This window comes from Tachypleus tridentatus, chromosome 13, assembly GCF_004210375.1.
Source record: "Tachypleus tridentatus isolate NWPU-2018 chromosome 13, ASM421037v1, whole genome shotgun sequence".
NCBI lineage: Eukaryota > Metazoa > Arthropoda > Merostomata > Xiphosura > Limulidae > Tachypleus > Tachypleus tridentatus.
The window spans coordinates 234,716,596-234,737,598 of record NC_134837.1 but is presented as its reverse complement, the minus strand read 5'-3'; the positions used below and the strand labels follow the sequence as shown (position 1 = coordinate 234,737,598).

The 21,003-nt window shown below is 31.2% G+C and overlaps 1 protein-coding gene across 4 annotated transcripts in view; it reads left to right on the top strand.

Moving 5' to 3' along the window:
- Positions 1 to 21,003, top strand: part of LOC143238779 (nephrin-like) — a 175,024-nt gene that overhangs the window by 70,533 nt on the left and 83,488 nt on the right. For all 4 annotated transcript variants that reach the window (XM_076479322.1, XM_076479323.1, XM_076479320.1 and 1 more), the window contains exons 8-10: positions 3,457 to 3,744; positions 5,664 to 5,963; positions 6,238 to 6,363. In XM_076479322.1, the coding sequence (XP_076335437.1) occupies positions 3,457 to 3,744; positions 5,664 to 5,963; positions 6,238 to 6,363 (714 nt within the window). The remainder of the gene's footprint in view (positions 1 to 3,456; positions 3,745 to 5,663; positions 5,964 to 6,237; positions 6,364 to 21,003) is intronic.

Genomic DNA, 21,003 nt, shown 5'->3' with positions numbered 1-21,003 from the left:
AAGAAAGATTGAACGTGCTACTTATAGGAATGAAATCAAATTTGGCGGTCAAATTAGTTATTACATTTTTCTCACTAATAATAATTTTACAGTATATACTCATTTACTAGTATTTTGTTTTATCCACCATCATGGCCCAAGTTGAACAAAAACATGACATGTTTAAGTATTGAATGAATTGCTGCTGTAAAGTTCTGATCAATGCTATACATGTATTCAGATACATTGAAGTTCAGCAGAAAAAACAAAACTTTCAATAAACTGCTAAGTAAAAATTAAATTGAACATGGTTTGAATTATAAAATGATTTATAAACAAACACTTTATTGAGCTACCAAATTAGGTTATGTTTCTTTCACTCCTTCATCTGGTTGTCGAATTTGATGACTACAAAGCCAGGGGCAAAATCAAATGAGAGCTATGGAAATGCTTGACTTAATTAAACACACTAACAAAACGAAAAAAAAAATATCCCGCAAGAAAACAGGTTATACACTTCAACAAATCGTATACACGTAATCTTAAGCCATTCAAGTTGCAAGTGTTACTCTATGGGGTATTTGGATAGGTTACCTCCCAAATAGGTTATATGAAATAGTACATATGTGCTGTCATTGAAAATGTTGTTTACACCCTCTGTTTGTATAAAATAATTATATCTCATGTTTAGTTTAAGACCTTGGGACATTCAATCAGCATAATGTAATTAACCACATCCACAAACTGGGTAAATATAGAAATATTGTTATCTATGTAGACCTGAACAAAGAAATAACAAAAACCTGTTCTGATAAGTTGACATTCATGACATTTTCAATTATTACAACAACGTTTTTCATACCTCATGTGCATTTTCGTCATAAACTTTATAATTAGCATAATTTATCAAACCAATAAATTAAATACAGGTTGAAAAAGGATAGGAATTATATATTTCAAGTGAAAAACAACTTAAAAGTAGAAGAAATTAGGTGAGTAGAAATATAAATGACTATAAACAATAGTATAGTCAACCAAATTACACTAAAAATATTATAAAAATCGTAACGTAAAACTAATAAAAAACATTTCGCACCACTAGACCAGACATCGCTTGGTGGTCAGGGCATTCGACTCGTAATCTAAGGGCCGCTGGTTTGAATTCCTCTCGCGCCAATGGTTCTCGCTCTTTCAGCTGTGGGGCGTTATAATGGGATGATCAATCCTACTATTTATTGGTAAAAAAGTAGCCCAAGAGTTGGCGGTGAGTAGTGATGACTAAATGCCTTCCCTCTAGACTTACACTGCTAAAGTGCAGATAACCTCTTGTAGCTTTGCGCGAGATACAAAAACAAGGAAACAAACAAACCTGCACCACTAATTGGAATTACAGTAGAAATTTTACAAGTAGCGCTCAAAGCTTTCAACCTTGATGGTTTGAAAACAATGTTAACTACTCCAGCCTAATTGTGGTTATAAGTTAAAACTGAATATGAATAAATAAGTAAACTTTGTTAAGACAGACAAATAAGTTCATAATTGTGTTCGTATAGTACACAAACATTTTGTTTTTAACGCTAAAATAAAATTTATTCAACATAAGATATGCATATAGTGACAACTTCTTTCACTTGATAAAACACAACATATTTGAAATAATTTTATATATATATCAAGTAAACATTTTTTTCTGAATCACTAATCGCTAATGAATATATCATAATTTTGCTGCTCAAAAATCAGTCTATGAATCTATAATTTACTGAAATTATAAGGTATTCCTTCACCATTATCAGCGAAAGCAATGAGTCCACCATGTTTTTCAATTGCGGTGATGTGGGTTAGCTAGTATCCATGTATCTTTCCTTCAATAAGAAATCAATGTTCTAAAATATTTTACTTTGCATCTGTGAATAGATATTTTTATGTATTGAGGATATATAAATAACACCATATGATTATTTTAGTGCAGTTCAAGCTAGTCACTGTTTTTGCTAAAAATGTATCCATTCTCACTCTTTTAGCATAAAAATGTTATTTCCCTGCATAAATTGTACTTTGTATGTACTATGCTCATGTATGTAGCACATAAACACAATAGTTTAATATTTATTTTGACTCCAAAAAGAGTTCTAGTTCCCTAATAAATAATAACCAATACACAATTTTAGCACATTACATTACTGTTTTCAGAACCTATACAGTTTATGCCATCTGCTTCGCATCTTTTCTTTTTAATTATGTTATAGTGAAACCGACAGATGTCATCCATTGAGTTGCAATCACCACAAATGAAATTATATCCAAAGTAAAGTATCATAGAAGCAAATGAGAAAAAAATAGAGTATTCAGTTATAAACATCTATCAAGATTGCATTCTGTTTCGTCAACTACAAAATACACGAATATATAATTTAACGTTGTAGTTACACAAAAAACAACAGTGAAATTATTCTTACCGTCATAGCATGATAAACAGACCAGACAGCTATTTTAATGTCATTAGTATTATCAACTGAGAATCGTTAAAGAACGCATTACATAAGGTAATCATTAAATACAAATCACAAATCCAACAAAATACTTAACCATTTCACTCAATTTATACAGTCTGTCTTATTCTCTCAACCTATATTACAGCACAACATTCTAAACACACTTCAAGAAAATTGAAAACATACTAACCAGATCATCATGGGCGATATTGATCAAATTCAATTGAATTATGCACAAGATTACAAATTCTCTAAGAAATTCCCGTAGGTCAACATTGAATAAAAGTGATTAACCTGAATACTTGGAAAGCAAGGTATGCACAGTCCTTTCCTCTGATTTGTCAATTTCTCCATTTATTATTAACAGTTGACTTCAAACTTTATTTTCTACTAGGATCTTCAGATGACAGTCTCGCCATATATGTCTGTGTATCTAGTGAGGTTTTCATGAACTACTCTGCAGAAAGTTTTCCATACCTCATCTAGAAAACTTAAGATGGTTGCTGAAAAAAGTTGGACCAACACATTGACCAGAAAAAACATACAGAGAAAATTAAGATTGAATGGCCAGACTGTATTGCAACTTTGAAATAATAGCCTAGTCTAATCTAGAAGTCTAGCGATGACTGATTATACTCATTACGAAAGCCTTATGAAGTAAATTAAACAAACATAAATTTTTCAAGTAAATATGATGAATAACATCGTACAAGAGTATAACTTGTAGTGTTGTGTACTACATCTGTTCGACTGCTTATAGTGGTTTCAGTATTAACTAAATAAAAGCACATTTCAATTCTATCGAACATATAGCAGTTCTTCTGTTGCTATTTCAAAAACTGTATTTTTATCTTCTTTAAAATTTTACTTATATTTAGATAAACATCTATTACATAAGATAGTTTTGAACTAATACTGAAACTTCATTATTATTAATGTTTATAATTATACTTTTTTGTCTTAGTTCAATGAAATTTTTCAGTTGCTCCTGTTTGCGAAACACGCCAGAAGACAATTTATGTAGTGGAACGACAAGAAAAAGTTAGAGTATATTGTGAAGTCACTGCCAAGCCTATGGATGTCGTGTTCAGGTGGACATTTAATACTTCAAGTGAGACTATAGATGCCGATTCAGTCAACAGTACCGGAACAACTAGTTTTGCTGTTTTTTCTCCCAAATGTAAATATGATTATGGTATCGTTTATTGTTGGGGAGAAAACACCATCGGAATTCAAAAAGAGCCATGTGTTTTTAATATTTTACCAGCAGGTAAGAAACAACATTAAATTTGATTCAGAATTTTCGCTATTATAATGTACGTTTTTTAACAGAAAATATATTTAACCCGACAGGAGAGTGCATGTATATATATATATTCACATACAGGTGCCATTTTAAACCTAAGAAAAATATTGTTTAATATATTACGCTCTTATGAGATTTGATCGTAGTCTCTACAATTACGATAACACAACTTCTTGGAATAGTGAAACTTTTAGTCCATGAATAAGAAATATAATATTGAATACTAAATTTTATCCTTACATTTACTTACAAATGTATTTTATTTCTAGGCTAACTACTATTTCTGATAAAGATTTATTAGCATAATATAGGCTACTTTTCCTTTAAAACTTATCTAGGTAAATACTTTTAGAAAATCTTAAAACAAGCACTTTAGATATAGAATATCTGCATTTATTTGAACATTATATATTTATTGTTGGATTGTAAGTACTTGAATCATGCAACTGATTAAAATTTATACATTTCTAAAGAAAACAGAATACGGAAGTTATTTAACTCATCACAAATTCAATATGTAGTTTAGTGAAGATAATTCAAAATAATCAGTAATAATAAAAGATAATTCAAAGAATATTATTATTTATAAATCGTTATGACACACTAGACATCCAAACATTAATCCAACACAGTAGACTCACTACAGGAAATATAAATATTTCTATTAATATAAGTAAATCTAATTGATTTTGATGGATCCAAGATGCAATAATTGATTCTTCTTCTTCTTCATGTGTCAAATCTGCGGCAGACATCGACGACCATGGCATGCACTTGATATATTAGACCAACACAATTTATTAATTGATTAATCCACGAAATTATATTAACAATACATATGTTTCTTTTAGAAGTTAAAGGTTGCTAGATAATTTATTTTATTAACTTACTCATTCTCTACGATAAACTATGGCCTGAAATAGCGTAGTGGTTAGGTTACTCAACTTTTAATCTGCAGGTCGAGTGTTGACCATCGTGAATTTGATCGGCATTTGATTAGTGTGGTCGTTAAAATGTGACCGACATTTCAACTAGTCGTTGCTAAAGAACTGTACAAACGTTGGTAACGAGTGATGTGGATTAGATCATTTCTCTTTAGCCTACCGCTTGGAAATTAAACAACGCACATAGAATTCGTTAATGTTAAAAAACTAATCGTTATCTAATATATAAAGCCTAGTTTGTGTCCGTTTGTTTGCATCCTTCAACCACCTATTTCTTACATATTTCCATATTTCTTGACCAATCAGCATAAAAAATTACACAGTGACATAGGATGGGATGAAAACGGTTATGAGAGGCGGTTAGATTCCCATTTAATTGCATATGTAATTTTGAAAAAAAAAAAATACTACAGAAACAGCACAACGGGATACTGTGATATACGAGAACATTGGGGGAAATGAACTTATATAATTTTATATTAATAGAATTCTTAAAACCAGGATGCCATTCTCTTTTTATAATGGTACGTTCATGTATTTTATCGAACTTTTAGTGTTTATTATATTGTGAGAAAAAACAACAATAATAAAATGGAAAACATAAACACAATTTCCTATATTTTGCTATAAACGAGTTTTTAATTATCTCGTCCAGCTGACGGATAATTCAGTTAGTTTTATACAAAAGTGAATTTTAGTGCGTGCAGAAAACTTTCAGAAATTATTATACATGTTCCAAAGAAACAGGTGAAGTAATGATAAATATCTGCATATCATTACAAACTTGAGTCTCTAGGTGGGGCAGTGGTTAGTTTACGATCATGGAATGTTCAAATCCCCGCGATGGACACAGCAGATCAATATGGCTTTACTCTTAAACAAATAATACAAAATTAAATTAAGTTGAGAAAAATATTCATCTGCAAATGTATCTTCCAGCCAGGCCTGATCCCGTTGCAAATTGCAGCGTGGAAAATCAGACAGAGAAGTCCTTTACAGTTGAATGTACAGCAGGAGACGACGGTGGACTTACTCAGCATTTTCACCTTGTAGCTTACAACAGAAATAGCAACGAATTACTGGTGAACTACACAAGCTTAAATCTACCGATTTTCGAGATAAATGGACTTGTTCCCGGAAGTCCCTTGAGAATCTTTATCTACGCGACGAATGCTCAAGGAAAGAGCATTTCACTTGTGTTAGAGACGAGAACTCGTCTATCAGCAGAAAAGCACAAAGGTACGAAACTATTGGACGGAATTATTCCTAATGAAATTAAGTAAAAACGTGAAATATATAAATTTTACAAGATTAACTAAGTTAAAGTAAATGTAAACAAATATTTTCGTTTTAATGTAAAACATCATGAAACACAAGTATGATTCTAAGATGGAATAAGTATGCAATTTCTTCTGTATTAAAGAAGCGAAATTTTTAGTTTCAATCAATTAACTAAAAGAAAAGACAATAAATGTTTTCGTCGTTTCTTATAATTCAATTTTTAAACCTACAGGTAATCTTCCATCTGCTCTCTTCAGCCCCCTACTAGCCATTTTACTTGGATTAATTTTGGTATTAGTTATCCTTGCTGTGATTGTTCTATTTACTATAAAGCAGAGAAGGACTAGGATGCAACAAGGTAGTTTTATTACTTCTTTATATTTATGTAAGAAATAGTATTTAAATATGTTTAAAAAATTCAAACAGAAATGTTTCTGGTGTTGTGTGAAAAATAAATAAGTTAAAACGTGTTTATCATGACGTATTTTCGATATTTTAACGTCACAAAAGCTTAACAGTACGTTTTGTTCAGAAAAATTCGTTTATATTGCATAATATTTTATACGTTGATTAGCACTATTTATTTACTCAACAATACTTGCACAAAAAAAAAGATAAAGTACTGTTAGAAAAAGGAAACAAAAACGCATCATTGATGAATGGTCTTTTAACTCATAGAATTCAATCAAATGTTAACACCCCGCATTTCAAAGACAAAAGTTTTTAGATGTTTTACATTTTTCACTTACAGAATACAATAATTATGCAACGATTTTAAAGTTGAGAGCGTGTGTTTAATTGAACTTTTGCGTTGTTATTCCCTTTAGTTTTTCACTTCTTTTCCTTACTTTTGAACAAATGGTTCTGAGATACTGCTAGAAGGAAGTTCAGTTATGTTATAGTAATATCTAAGAATACCTACTGCTTCTCAAATGACGTGGAACTTGTTACGTATTATAATAAAACTTGGATGAGTCTCCGATTTATAAACCAATATAATTCACTTGTAAGGAATGCTAGATAGCTCTTTCTGCACAGGTGAGATTTCCCTACGACAATATCTCTTATCTTTGCAAAAATAGTAATATGCGAAGTTAATTTACTGAACTTGTAATATTCCAATCTATTCATGTTCCTGGTCAACTATCTGTAGTTTTACGATTAGTATGCGTTTGTCACAATTATAGCTTCCGAGATTTATACTATACTGACTGTAGCGACTGAAGAGTATTATATAACTGTCTCTCGGCGTCTAGCGATGGCTTTTACACTCATTAGTCGAGATTCTTGAAAGTGAAACAATATTCGAAGAAAGAGTTTTTTTTCTAAAACAAATGTTGTTAGTTCTTATTCTCGGGGATCTTCTACAAATTTAGAGAACAGGCGGGAATTGTGCAATACACATTTAACAAAATACGTTACATGCATTAAACTGAAACAAACGTAAGCATTAACATATATGTATAATAGTAAATCTGTCACAAACTACATAGTAATAAGTCATCTTTGCTAGAAGCAAGTTATACTTTATAAAAAGAACTTATGTTGTCCTAGGTAAATATAATGAATAACACTGCCTCTGTTATATCTATATTTATCGCAAATACTTCGTTTAAACGAAATATTATAATACATCTAGTTTCCTAAATTTTAAACATACGTATGACTGTGGTAATACTGTTCGGTAATGTGGCTAAAGACATTTGGATCATAATACGCGTGGGCTGTTTCATTTCTTTAATATAGAACTGCTAAATTTTATACTAGATTGTGTTACAGCAATGATTCTATGATTAGCACTCTAATAACCTAACGTTAGTAAAAAGGTGTCTTTCTTAGAGTATTATGCTCACCAGAGAAAAAAACTTTAGAATTTTCGCTGTTGTTTTAATACAAACAATATTATGTTCTATTATAAATGTGACCACTCCAAAAACGCTCTAGTCTTAACAAATATCTTGGTTTGAGGTAAAACATAGGTACCCCACTTCCTTACTAAACTCTATATGACTTTGGCTATTCAATGGCAAGTTTAGTATATATATATATATATATATATATATGTTTGTTTGTTAATTAACTAATTATTTTGCAATTGTTTGACATTAATTCGCCATAATCTAATCGATTAGTGTTTTTCGTATAGCAAAGCCACAAAGGGCTATCTGCTCAGCCCACCGAGGGGAATCGAACCCCTGATTTTAGCGTTGTAAATCCGGAGACATATAGTTACTATGGTAATAAAACTCAGTGAAATGTACTTGAGTTTTATACATGTTGTTTCATACGTTTTCTACAGAATAACTAACAAAACGTGAGCATAGTGTATTTCTGGTGAAATGTAAGGTTATCAAAAAAAGTTGCGAGGCACGTCATAGCCTGGTCGAAACAAAAATGCTGACCTTTATAATGTTACAGTCAATCCCACTATTCATTGGTGAATCAGATTTCCAAGAGTGGGCGTTGAAAACTAACAATCCCACTATTCGTTGGTAAATCAGATTTCCAAGAGTGGGTGTTGTAAACTAAATGCCTTTCCTCTAGTCTTACACTACTAAATTAGGGACGGCTAGTGCAAATAACTCTTGTGTTATTAATTAAATAAAAGAGTCAAATAATACTTTCTTTTCGTTTCAACTTTTTCTTTGTTTCTATTCTGTTAGATTAGAAAGCCAACTTACAACATTTCAAATTTATCTGTCAAAAATCATAGGAGTACATAGATACGTACAATTAAGATACAGATTGTGCGTAAAAATGAAAGGCAAGTTTTAATTACAAAATCCATAATTTGGTTTTGTATCCAACAGTGCAAAATTAACGGTGAATTAAATATATATTAGTATTCCTTGTCACCTGTTGTTACGTATTACGATGTATTTCAGACGAGCCCCAATTTATGATGTTACATATTATAATTTGAAATAACCTGAAATTGAGTTAACAGATAATTTAAATTTAGAAGTTAATTAAATTTTGATATATATTCATTTTATGATATTTGCTAACAATATTCATACACACAGTTTTCCCTTTTTCATACAAATAAATTTTAATGTTCAAACAATAATACAATTTACAATAGTGACTTATTTAAATAATAATATATGTAAAAAAGTTTTACAAACTTACAGTATCCAGTCTTCTTATCGAGGGTTCACGATGAGTGAGTTAAATTTTAGTTGATATAGGCACAAATTATTTAACAGGAGATAACTAGCTCCATGTTCTCAGTTGATCACTTATTGAGTTTTTTACTATTGAAATTATATAGTGTCTTCATAAAAATATTAATGTCTGATGTGAATCCGCTAAATGTTTGTAATGTTCGAAATCTATTAACGTTCCTGGTCAGTTATCTGAGGCTTTCAGATTAATAAGCGTTAATCACAGTTATAGCTTTCGAGGTTTATGGTATAGCAGCTATAAAAGAACATTAATATAAATTGTCCCTTGACATGACTCTTTGGTTACATTTCTAGGCGTGAAGAGACTTTCTATAAATTGCAGTCTGTATAACAATATTAACGATACACTACTGGTTACATACACACATATATTGTTGATTCTTATACTTGAGAATATTTTACAACTTTAATATATAAACAGGTATTTCATATTACAGATTTAACAGAATAAAGTACGTACATTTCTAAATACAAACAAATATCGATATTAAAATAGATATATATACGATACTAAATTCTTTCCTCTATTGTAAAAAAACATGTTTCATTGCGAAATATACGTATATATATAGTATCAATAAATCAAATAGTATTGATGTTGTTATTTTCAACCAGAATGACACCTTTTGCAACATGTGGGCTAAAACGTTTGTTCGAAAACCAGAATATTTAAGTGAGACCATTCCAAATTAAATTACTGATCATAAGGACGCAGTTATATCGTCCTATAGCCCAAATATGTAAACAATATTAATTTCCCGACAAACAGACCACTATGCAACATTCAGTCCAGAAACTGATACATGTGTCAGCTGAATAGTAATTGAGTACGGGTATGTGACATTGGTAATTCATACTTTAATTACATGTATGTATATAGGGAGAAATTAATGACATTTATTCTGATATTGATATTTTAATTAAGACTACATTTAAATTTGTATGTGTATTTTATAACTTGATTATAAGTACTTAATTAAAATTCTGACTGTTGCATGAAAACAAACAAAACAGGAGCAAACAATACATGTAAAAAATGTGTTATGTGTTGTATTCTAGTTATTTACAATATTTATAAGGTTATTCTCAAGACAGGACAAATCGAAGTAAAATATTCACACACATACATGTCATAGTAATTCCTTTATATTGAAGATTTATATTTTACAAGACAAGGACATTCTTCTTAATAATCGCAATAGAAGACAAACGTATAAGGATCAACTTGGAACTTCAGGTCTAACCAGAAAGAAAATTGCAATAAACAGTATCCTAATGTTGTAAGCAAAATGCGACATCTTAAAATAGCTAAGAATCTACAAACAAAAAGGTCATTAACAAAGCCAAAAAAGCGTCCATGTACCAAGACAACATGATGAATAAGATCTGCAACTATAAACGAACGTGGCCAATAAAGTATGGCTTCTCCATTATACCTGTAATCATAACTTCCATTCAACCTTCCATGCAAGAAGGGAGCAATAGTATACTTTGAAGGTTACAGCCTTGCTATGGAGCTTTTGTCAATGGAAACTAAACTGTAGAGCTGTTTTCAAGATGCATTATCGTAAGGGTGTAATCGGACGTGGCAACTTGAACTGTAACGACTTGGCGAGGCTCCAAAATCGTTTTAATTTCACATCTTCACCACTATTTCTGACGTACGTAAATAAATTATAACAGCTTTATAAAGCGCGCTAACATACATATTATTGAGCGCAAATTACTTATTAAAAGGTCACAAGTAATAAAACAAATATTAGATTATATACTCTTATTTTGTGTTTTGGTCGGCACTATCACATTACAGTATCTGAAGTGAATACATTTAAACACATAGACCATTAAATTGAGATACGCATAAGAAATCAGTTAAATCTTCCAAAGTTTAGCAGCTATTTGTTAATGATAACAATACTTGCGAATTTAAACTTTATAATAGTTTTTTTGGTTTCAGATTTTAGATATTCCATATTTGAAGTAACGTGGATTTAGAAAATAATATTAATTTTTTCTATCACATCAAAATTGATTACAAATTGGAAAAAAGGAACTATTACTTAGACCAAGTTATTATTTCTTTTACTGCAATGAAAATTTTTTTATAATTATGTTTTTTTATGTATAGGTTTTAGAACGATTAATAAGACTCTCATGTCACGACTTGTCCAGAGAAAGCTTTAGCCAATGATTTTCAATGAAAATGATTCACTTATGTAAAAGTAAATATGATGTATTTAGAAAAAAATCTGTACATGATGGTGAAATTTTGATATTGTTTTCGGATTCAACGTACAGGAAATACTGTAGAACGTGTAAAAATCACAAAACGATAAATATCTGTGTAATTACCGTACATCAACATTTATATATATATATATAATAAGTTCAACATTTTGCATAGTATATAATTTTAAACCGAGGGAAGTTACTCTATGTTATCCACATACTAAATTATGGGAACTTTCGGAATTTTAAATTTGAAGTAAATAGTACCATGAACCACCTCCAAATAGCATCCGATGTATACCTTTCAAATATATGTAAATGTTGTTTGTTTTGTAGTTAAGCACAAAGCTTCACAAAGAACTATCTCTACACTGCCAACCACGGGTATCGAAACCTGGTTTCTAGCAGTAGAAGTCCGCAGACATGCTGCTGTGCAACTGGGTGTATATACGTAAATAAATTATTCATGGTATTTTTTGTTCGTGTATGATATGGGAACATAACGTCTGTAATGCCACATCTGTTGTACACCGAGAGAAAGACCATAACCATTTCTCCAGAAGCCACTTATCATGCAACGTGTGACTGTTGTCATGCTGTTTTATGTAAATCATTAGAAAGCTCTGATTCTAATTAATTGTGTTTTTTTTTTTTCATGCATGTACTATTATTGACAGTTTAAGTTTCTTAATATGCATTCAACTACAAGAAAATATGATGAGCTCTAAGTACATGTTTAAGTGCTAGTCACTACTTTATGTGCTTAACTCATTTGCTTTTACTTGATTTTGGAATATCACTAAAGGTATTATTTTTAGGCTTATCTATAGCAATCTTTCGTTTTAAAACTTTCTTTTATCTGCAACAACAACGGAATGTTTGGCTTGTTTAATTTTGTCTGACAATTCATAACACTGCACAACAGTTTTTTAAAAAACTTTTGCTTCCTGAAAAGTTTTTTCTGATTGTGACAGATATCTGGTGGGTGTGTACAAATATAGTTTTGGTTTTGCTTCATCACGTATGAACTCTGAAAAATGGACAGTTAACTTTTTACGGGCAATAACGTATTTAATTGCGTTTATGTTTCTAATACGCTATTAAGTTCAACATAATTAAAGGTGTTTTGCTCCTGATTTTCGTTTATATTCAATGTCCAGTGCATCACGTTGCAGTGTCCAACGGTAGTTAGCAAGCATTGACGGATTCCAGTTGCCCTGATATCGTTTTTCCATTGAAGCAAAACTGAAGATTTCGATGAAGCGGTACGTGATGGACAAATTTGGATATGATTTTCATGATCAGCAGCCAAAAAGCTATAAGGAACACCCAACAGTGTTCAAGAAGCAAAATCTCTGTTGTACAGTGTAATTTAACATGAGGACAGGAATACAACAATAGCAATAAATTAAACATTTTAACATTATTTTAATATTGAATCAAAGATAACTTAGTACTCTAAATAGATCTCTTTATTCATATCTTTATGAAGTATTATTATGGAATTAATCCAAACAGCCCACTCGTATTTATGATATTTTGCAAGTTTATCGAACATGAATTGAAAAGTTCAAGGCATCAAGTCTTGGTATATAATATTAGAGTTTTAACAATTAGTCCCTCGAAAACTCAGAAGCTAGTCTGAGGGCTTATAACCTAAAAAATCTGGTTTCATTGTTTGCTTGTAAAACTTATTTAGTTCACTGATTAGTATGTATTTATATCTATATATATACTTCAAAAAAGAGAACAGTCGTCCACTTGCACAAACATATCTATAATGCACCACCTTCTTATCATTCTGTTTTAATCATAAATCAGAATCACTGACAAAAACGATATGCTTTTGTTACTAGATATAAATGTATTTTTTGCACAGTTTAGGTTGTTGGTGACCATTACTAAACGTTAGAAGTGATATTTGTTTCCTCTTTGACAGTATTTGCATTCTAATTTGTATTCCTTTCTCAATTTGATGAAGTTTTTATATCATATCTAAAGAAACAAAAATGTTGCATTTGCTTTTTAATTATATATTTTTTCCTTCATAACTATAAATAACTTCGTAAGATGTTACAGAAAGTTAATCATACTTTATAAGAATAATTTACATCCGTTAATGAAGAGATGTGCTGTGTCAACATATGACAGCAATGACATAGCAGATGATACGTTTCGTACTTATGTGTTTAATTCATAGTAACTTTCCGACCATTTGATATGGAATACTACCATGCAATGTTATTTAAGCATTTTAGGGCTCAGTGCGCTATTTAAAATTTGCATTTCTTCCTTATGTTAGACTTATTATATAATTTATGTAGGCTGTAAATGTTTAAAAGCTCCTTATGTTATATATAACTGTCAATAATAAAAAAACTTAAAACTTCCAATAGCAAACATACAAATACTATTTAACTTTTTTTTTTGTTTTTACTTTATTAGTCTCTTTGAGACAGCAGTAAATTCACATACTTTCAACGCTATATTCTGGGGTTATATTCCTTGTCGTGGACGCACCAAACAGTCCAACGCTGCTTTTCTCTAAAATAAACAAACTTGCTCTATAAACTTAATTTTAAACATTAATATACATATATTCATACCACACACCGTTGAACTAATAATTAAACTATAAAAGTATTGTTGTTATAATTATAAGTTATAAGAGATAAATTAATATGACTGTCAAGGTTTTACATATATGGGCTTAGATTATTTACGGTAGGTGTCTGTGAGTTGTAGCGATAAATTTCAATAATAGATAGACTGCAGAAAATCCAACTGTTTTTAAAAAATATGTCCTCTCTAGTACAGCGGTAAATTTACGGATATACAGCGCTAATATCAGGGATTCAACTTTCCTAGGTGGGCTCAGCAGATAACCCGATGTGGATTTGCTATAAGAAAACACAAACTTTAAATAATATATATATATATATATATCCAAAACATCTCAAACTCGGGTACAAATATTTTTACACTGTGGTGAATCAGAGTTGTATCTAAAGTTATACATAATTCTCTTTTCTTGTCAAAACTCCATACTGGCTGATCTTATTGATAACACGAACTATTTTTCTCTACTTTTATTCATATTATACATTTAAGAATAAATTTACTTGTTATATCTCGTGGATTACGACAGTTGCATAGAGAAATTTAAATAATTGTCTCTTTTTTGTCAAAATACACACAAATGAGTTCAGTTATTTAGGAACACCCTTTGACAAATTATTTTCCTTACCTCTGTTAAATTATTAAACTTACATTATGGCTAAACTAACAATCACATAATCTAACTTCATTTTCACTAACTTAACTTCATCTTGCTTTTGTTGGTTACAACAGTTATATACGAAGTCTTAAATAGCTGTCTCCTTTTTTCGTCAAAAGTCACACAAACTGGTTTCATTTCTTTAGACAGGAAAAATAATTTTTCGTGTCAATTACGCAACAAATGATTTTTTCCTATATTTGTTGTTACAATACGGCTGTGAAACATACTGTAGAAAGCATCCACAAGCCAGGCTAATTTCACGTCTGTTTTTCTTCCTAACAGAACTTATTCTCAGCTTGCGCTAGGTTGAACGCTCAACTAAGGCCTCGAAATTTCTACAATCTAATAGACACTATGATGTAACAATACCCGCATAACGAGAAAACGTAGAGGTTTCGAGAAAGACGACGTCCACAATACTACAACAATTGAACTACACAAAGCGTACGACTCTTAAAAAGCTATTTAACCAAATTTGATATAACTATTACCTTTAAAATAATTAGCTTTAACAATCCTATTATGAAATCTAGATAATCATTAAATATTAGATCTGTAAACGAACTAAACAATAACTTTTACTCTAAAGAGTGTTGTATATCTAATAATGACATTTATGTATAATGTTAATTCAGGTAGCATGTACGTGTCATCTATTTCTGGAATCTTGTCGATATTTTTTTCCTGCACTGAATTTGCTCACATCTGGACATTGATATGTCAACTTTTCCTGAGAAAGTATTTCGTATTTCTACGTAACGAGATCGTTGAACGCTGTAAAGCTGAAAACCACAAAGCATCGGACAACGAAGTCTTCGCAGATTTAATAATCTTTACATAGAAGATTATTTAAGACTGTAAATAGACTAAATCTTTATTTAAAGTAAACACTCTCGTCTATAAAATGATTGCTACAGCTACATAAAAGGTCCCTTGACCCAAAACCATTCCAATAAAGAGGGTTATTTATGCTGCTACAATTAATATACACAAATATAAAACGCACTGTAAAAGGTCTGTGGAAAAATTGTAAAGATATATAGTATAACTGATCTCCTCATTCTTCGCAGAAAATTTTCACATTCAAAACAGTGGTTACATATATATTTCTGCCATTAGAAGTATTATTATTGACGATGGAGGAAGTAGATAGTAGGTCAATAGGGATAATGGAAGATTTTTCTTATAAAATGTGACTAAGTATCAGTATACTACGAAGTCCGTTATTTTCGTGAGGAAAACCTTAGCTAGAAACCTAGTTATTTTCTTCCATATTATGTTTGTAGATGTTTTTACAAATAAATCACTTATATCTTCATTGCTGTTCCTGACAAAGTTGACCATATTATTTCGTCGTAAATATTTCAATACTGAAAAACGTTAGAGTATACAACCCTGTTTTATCAAAATGATAAAACAGATGAAAGTATAGTAAGAGAAATAACAAATTGGACTACAGAAGTTGTTTTATACAGTGGAGTAAATAATCACCAAAAGTAAACAAAAAGACATACAAACGAAAGTTGTTTACATTGGACAAGAGTCTACAAATGCTTTCGTATCGCATGGTTTTATCAAAAATGATAAAACAGATGAAAGTATAGTAAGAGAAATAACAAATTGGACTACAGAAGTTGTTTTATACAGTGGAGTAAATAATCACCAAAAGTAAACAAAAAGACATACAAATAAAAGTTGTTTACATTGGACAAGAGTCTACAAATGCTTTTGTTTCGCATGGTTTTAATAACAAATAACTTCAATGAGAATTAAAGTATATATCTGTTGATAATTATTATATTCGAAGGTTTTACTTTCTATCATATTAAAAGAGTAGCAAGAAAACGTAACACTTTTGTAAGAAGTCGAAAATGATCTCGTCACATTTCAAAAAGTACCCCGCTAGTACAGCGGTAAGTCTACGGAGTTACAACGCTAAAATCAGGGGTTCAGTTCTCCTCGGTGGACTCAGCAGATAGCTCGATGCGGCTTTGTTATAAGAAAACACACAAAGACACGCACATTTCAAAAGAATAAAATAGTATTTAAATATGGTTCAACGGTTGTAAATAATCATGAACGTGTCATAAACAATATGAAAATGATATTATACACATCATGTTAATTATAAAAGAGAACTTTTATGCATCAGGTATGGTTAACATTTTACACCCAGATTTATGAACATTCGTTTTTTTTAGAGATGATAAATTATAATTGTAGGACATACTGTGTATACAAAAAGAATAATTCGTACCACATTAAAATTTATTAATCAGTGGAATAGTTAATCTTCAAAACAATCAGTTCTCAGCTGGGACATTGATAAGTCTTCGGATTTACAACGCTAAAATGAGGGGTTCGATTCCCTCGGTGGACACAGCGGATAGCTCGATGTGGCTTTGCTGTAAGAAAATACACACACACACACACACAACAATCAAAGTAGGTGAGAAACGAATTTATAAATAACGATGTATGGTCGTTGACAGGAAATAATAAGTTTAGTGACGCCCGCACAAAAGCACTATTATACTCAAATGTTCTTGAAATGTTTATGATTGGATTTCTGACGTTTTGAGAAGCAGTTAAATCTATAAAGAGCTTACAAAACACAAATTCTGCACAATTCATACTCATGGTATAAATTTGTATTTACATTTGATGAAAATGTTATGAAGAATAAGACTTTAACAGTTAAAATTTTGACGTTTGCATTAACCTTAATAATTCATACCAAAAGAAAAATCGCTTTCTCTCCATCTTAATGGCACTTACTTGCTGAAACAGGCAAAGACGTAAATTCAGAAACACATCTAAAACACTGATAGTTAATTTTATTGTGTTTCATCAAGATCTGAAAATATTCTGCTCACCAGCAACTTCCAAAAGAATCACGAATCATGATATAAGATATCAAAATGTACTTTGCTATAGATTTTGTATTGCACAAAATTTCTGAGTATACATATAAGTGGATGATATTGCCATTTTCATTCCGGCGAAAAACAGCGAGACTTGTTCTACTACATTTGTATTGTGATACCTAAGCTCACTCCATCACCCTTCCCTTTCTAACCGTCCCCCGCTGGTACAGCGGTAATTCTACGGATTTACAACGCTAAAATCAGGGACTCGATTCCCCTCGGATGACTCAGCAGATATCCCGATGTGGCTTCGCTATAAGAAAAACATCCACCCACACCCTTTCTAACACCTTAGAAGCAGTGTGTCGTTGATGCAAGTCTTCAGGACGAGAAGGTTTTATCAAGAATAATGTGCATGCAGTTAATCTTGTGTAGGTTTATTGGATAACTGAGAATAATATCGAAAACTAAAATAGATGACACAAATTCTCGCTAAACTTGCTACTCAACGTATTTGCAATTTAATATAGAATAATGACTTAAGTACCTCCTCCATAACCATCAGAGTCGATTTATATTACTGGAACAATTAATAAATAATTTTTTCACTATTTCAAAATTAATTACCACATAATAAGTACAGTTATTTGAAATGTATTTTACTCCTCGCAGTGTTAATACTAATTTTTTCTTCTCAATTATTAAAAAAAATATTCGAAATATGTGAATGTGGGGTAAGATGGCCACCATAGCTTTAAATTCTATTAACACTGATTTAGATTAATGTTTTGAAAAACATTAATGGCATTTATGGGCATTTATTGTTCATAAACTACAGTTACCAAAGGTGGTTAGGTGATAAGATCATACGGTTTACAGGTAAAACTAGGTATCTTGATTTTTGCCAGATATGGACAAACTATCTTTTCGGTGGAATAATATCTGAACTATTTGGTCATGATGAATGAAGAGCATTGATAACATCTGATTAATAACTAACCTATAAAGATTTGTTTTATAATGGTCATAGTTAGACAGGTTGCAGCAAAAGCAATGTCACCAGAATATTGAAAAATATTACTACTTGATTGTTATGGTATACTTTCTACATACAGTACGTTGAGAGTACTGACCGTTATGGAACACACTAGGATATTAAAGGTTTTAGAAAGAGTGTCTTGTGCTAACCAAACATCTCATCTTTCCAGAAGAAATGACATAGGTTAGAAGGATGGACACTATCGAAAGTGTTTAGTGCAGAGCATGTCGCGAGATTGAATCAAAAAGTTTTCAAAACAGAAAAAGAAGCAAACAAGATGGTTGGTTTCAATGGAGGAGATTGGGGATAATGTCAAAAAATCTGAGTAACTAGTTCTGTGTTGAAATGGAAAGTCAAAAGAATGTTTATTTGAATGGTAAAAATATTTCTTTGTGAGTAAAATACTGCACTCTTGCAACAAGGATACATTTGAAATAAAATTATATTAATGCTGATTGGGCGGTAAGAGCTAACGTCAAGTGGATATATATTAGGCTTTAAAAAAGGTTAAAATAATATAGTATATACAGGACAGTGGATAATATGTAGTGCGGAGAACCACATTGTAAATTCCTGTCAAGAAAAGAAAAATCCTGCATGATGCATGTTGGATACAGAGGTTTGTAACAATATCTCACCCTGAAACAGCATTATATTCATGCGTAATTATCAGTCAAATATTATTAGGTGAGGTGAGAATTTAGGTAGCTAACATGATGAGACAGGATATGTAGGAAACTTTTTGGCGAAAGAGTAGCGGAAATTGGATGCAGAGATATATACTTGTTCCAAAGAAAAAATAAACTTAATAAAATCCTTTTTGTGTATTTTTAATGTAGCCTCGAAAGGAATACCAAACTGCTTCTCTCTATTTAAAAATAAAGTTAAGGCAGGTGTATTTCCATACTTGTACATATTATTACGTCTCTAATATTACTGAAGTTAAGATCCAATGTTTTTATAGTTAGAATGTATTACAAAGTATATTCTATGCATTTTAATTATCATTGAAGTTGTCAGTAGGTATTTTCAAAATATTATTTCCATAAATATGTTTTTCTGGTTCTTGAGCTTTTTTATAGTCCATCACTCATCGAAAAGACGAAAAGCGTTGTTAAATTATTTCCTGTTTTAAGATATTTATAGTCTCTCAAATATGACAAAAATTATTATTTCAATTAAATATTTTACTGAGCACACATAACTGTAGCTTTAAAATATTTCAGTGTCCTGTCAAGAGATTGAAGTTTTATATATAAACGTTTTGCACACAAGCATTTGTTTCTAAACAGAATTAAAGTTTTCCGTGTTTCTTAATACACACAGTTCTTCTGTTTAAAAGAGAGAAAATATAAATAGTTCATGTGTATGGACAATAAAAGCTTATATACCGAGTTGTTTTTTTATAATATTGACATGTAGCTACAATTAGTTACCTTCTATAAAAGACAAACAGTAAGCGTATTTTGTAATAAACATGTGTTTGCAGATAACTTACTCTATATTTTTCACCTGCCAGACTTGGGCAGTTTAAATAATCTGATGTTACCTAGTGTTTTCAGTCAACATTGAATGAGTGGTCTGAACAAATGCAGTTAGGCCCAACATGGCCAGGTGGTTATGGTGCTCGACTCGTAATCCGAGGGTCGCGGTTTCGAATCCCCGTCACACCAAATATCCTCGCACTTTCAGCCTTGGAAGCATTATATAATGTGACAGCCAATCCTAATATTTATTGGTAACAGAGTAACCCAAGAGTTGGCGGTGGGTGGTGACGACTAGCTGCTTTCTTTCTAGTCTTACACTGCTAAATTAGGGACGGCTAGCGCGGATAGCCCTCGAGTAGCTTTGCGCGAAATTACAAAAAAAAACAACAACAAACAAATGCAGTTTTTCTTTTGCTGTCCCGGCATGGCCAAGCGTGTTAAGGCGTGCAACTCGTAATCTGAGGGTCGCGGGTTCGCATCCCGGTTGTGCCAAACATGCTCGCCCTTTCAGCCGTGGGGGCATTATAATGTGACGGTCAATCCCACTATTCGTTGGTAAAAGAGTAGCTCAAGAGTTGTCAGTGGGTGGTGATGACTAGCTGCCTTCCCTCTAGTCTTACACTGCTAAATTAGGGACGGCTAGCACAGATAGCCCTCGAGTAGTTTTGTGCGAAATTCCAAAACAAACAAACAATTTTTCTGTTGCTAGTCTGATCAAGTAAGAAGTTATAAAACTGTCTTTGTGAACTTTTCTCTAGAATTTATTTGAAAGTCATCGTTTGATCATGCTGTATTTTCGTCAATTTTCTGAATAAAATTATCTGTGCTCAACTTTTGGAAAATTTTGTGTTTTATCATCGAATATCATAGAAGTAATATGTAAATACTCGGAAATATCTTTCATATCA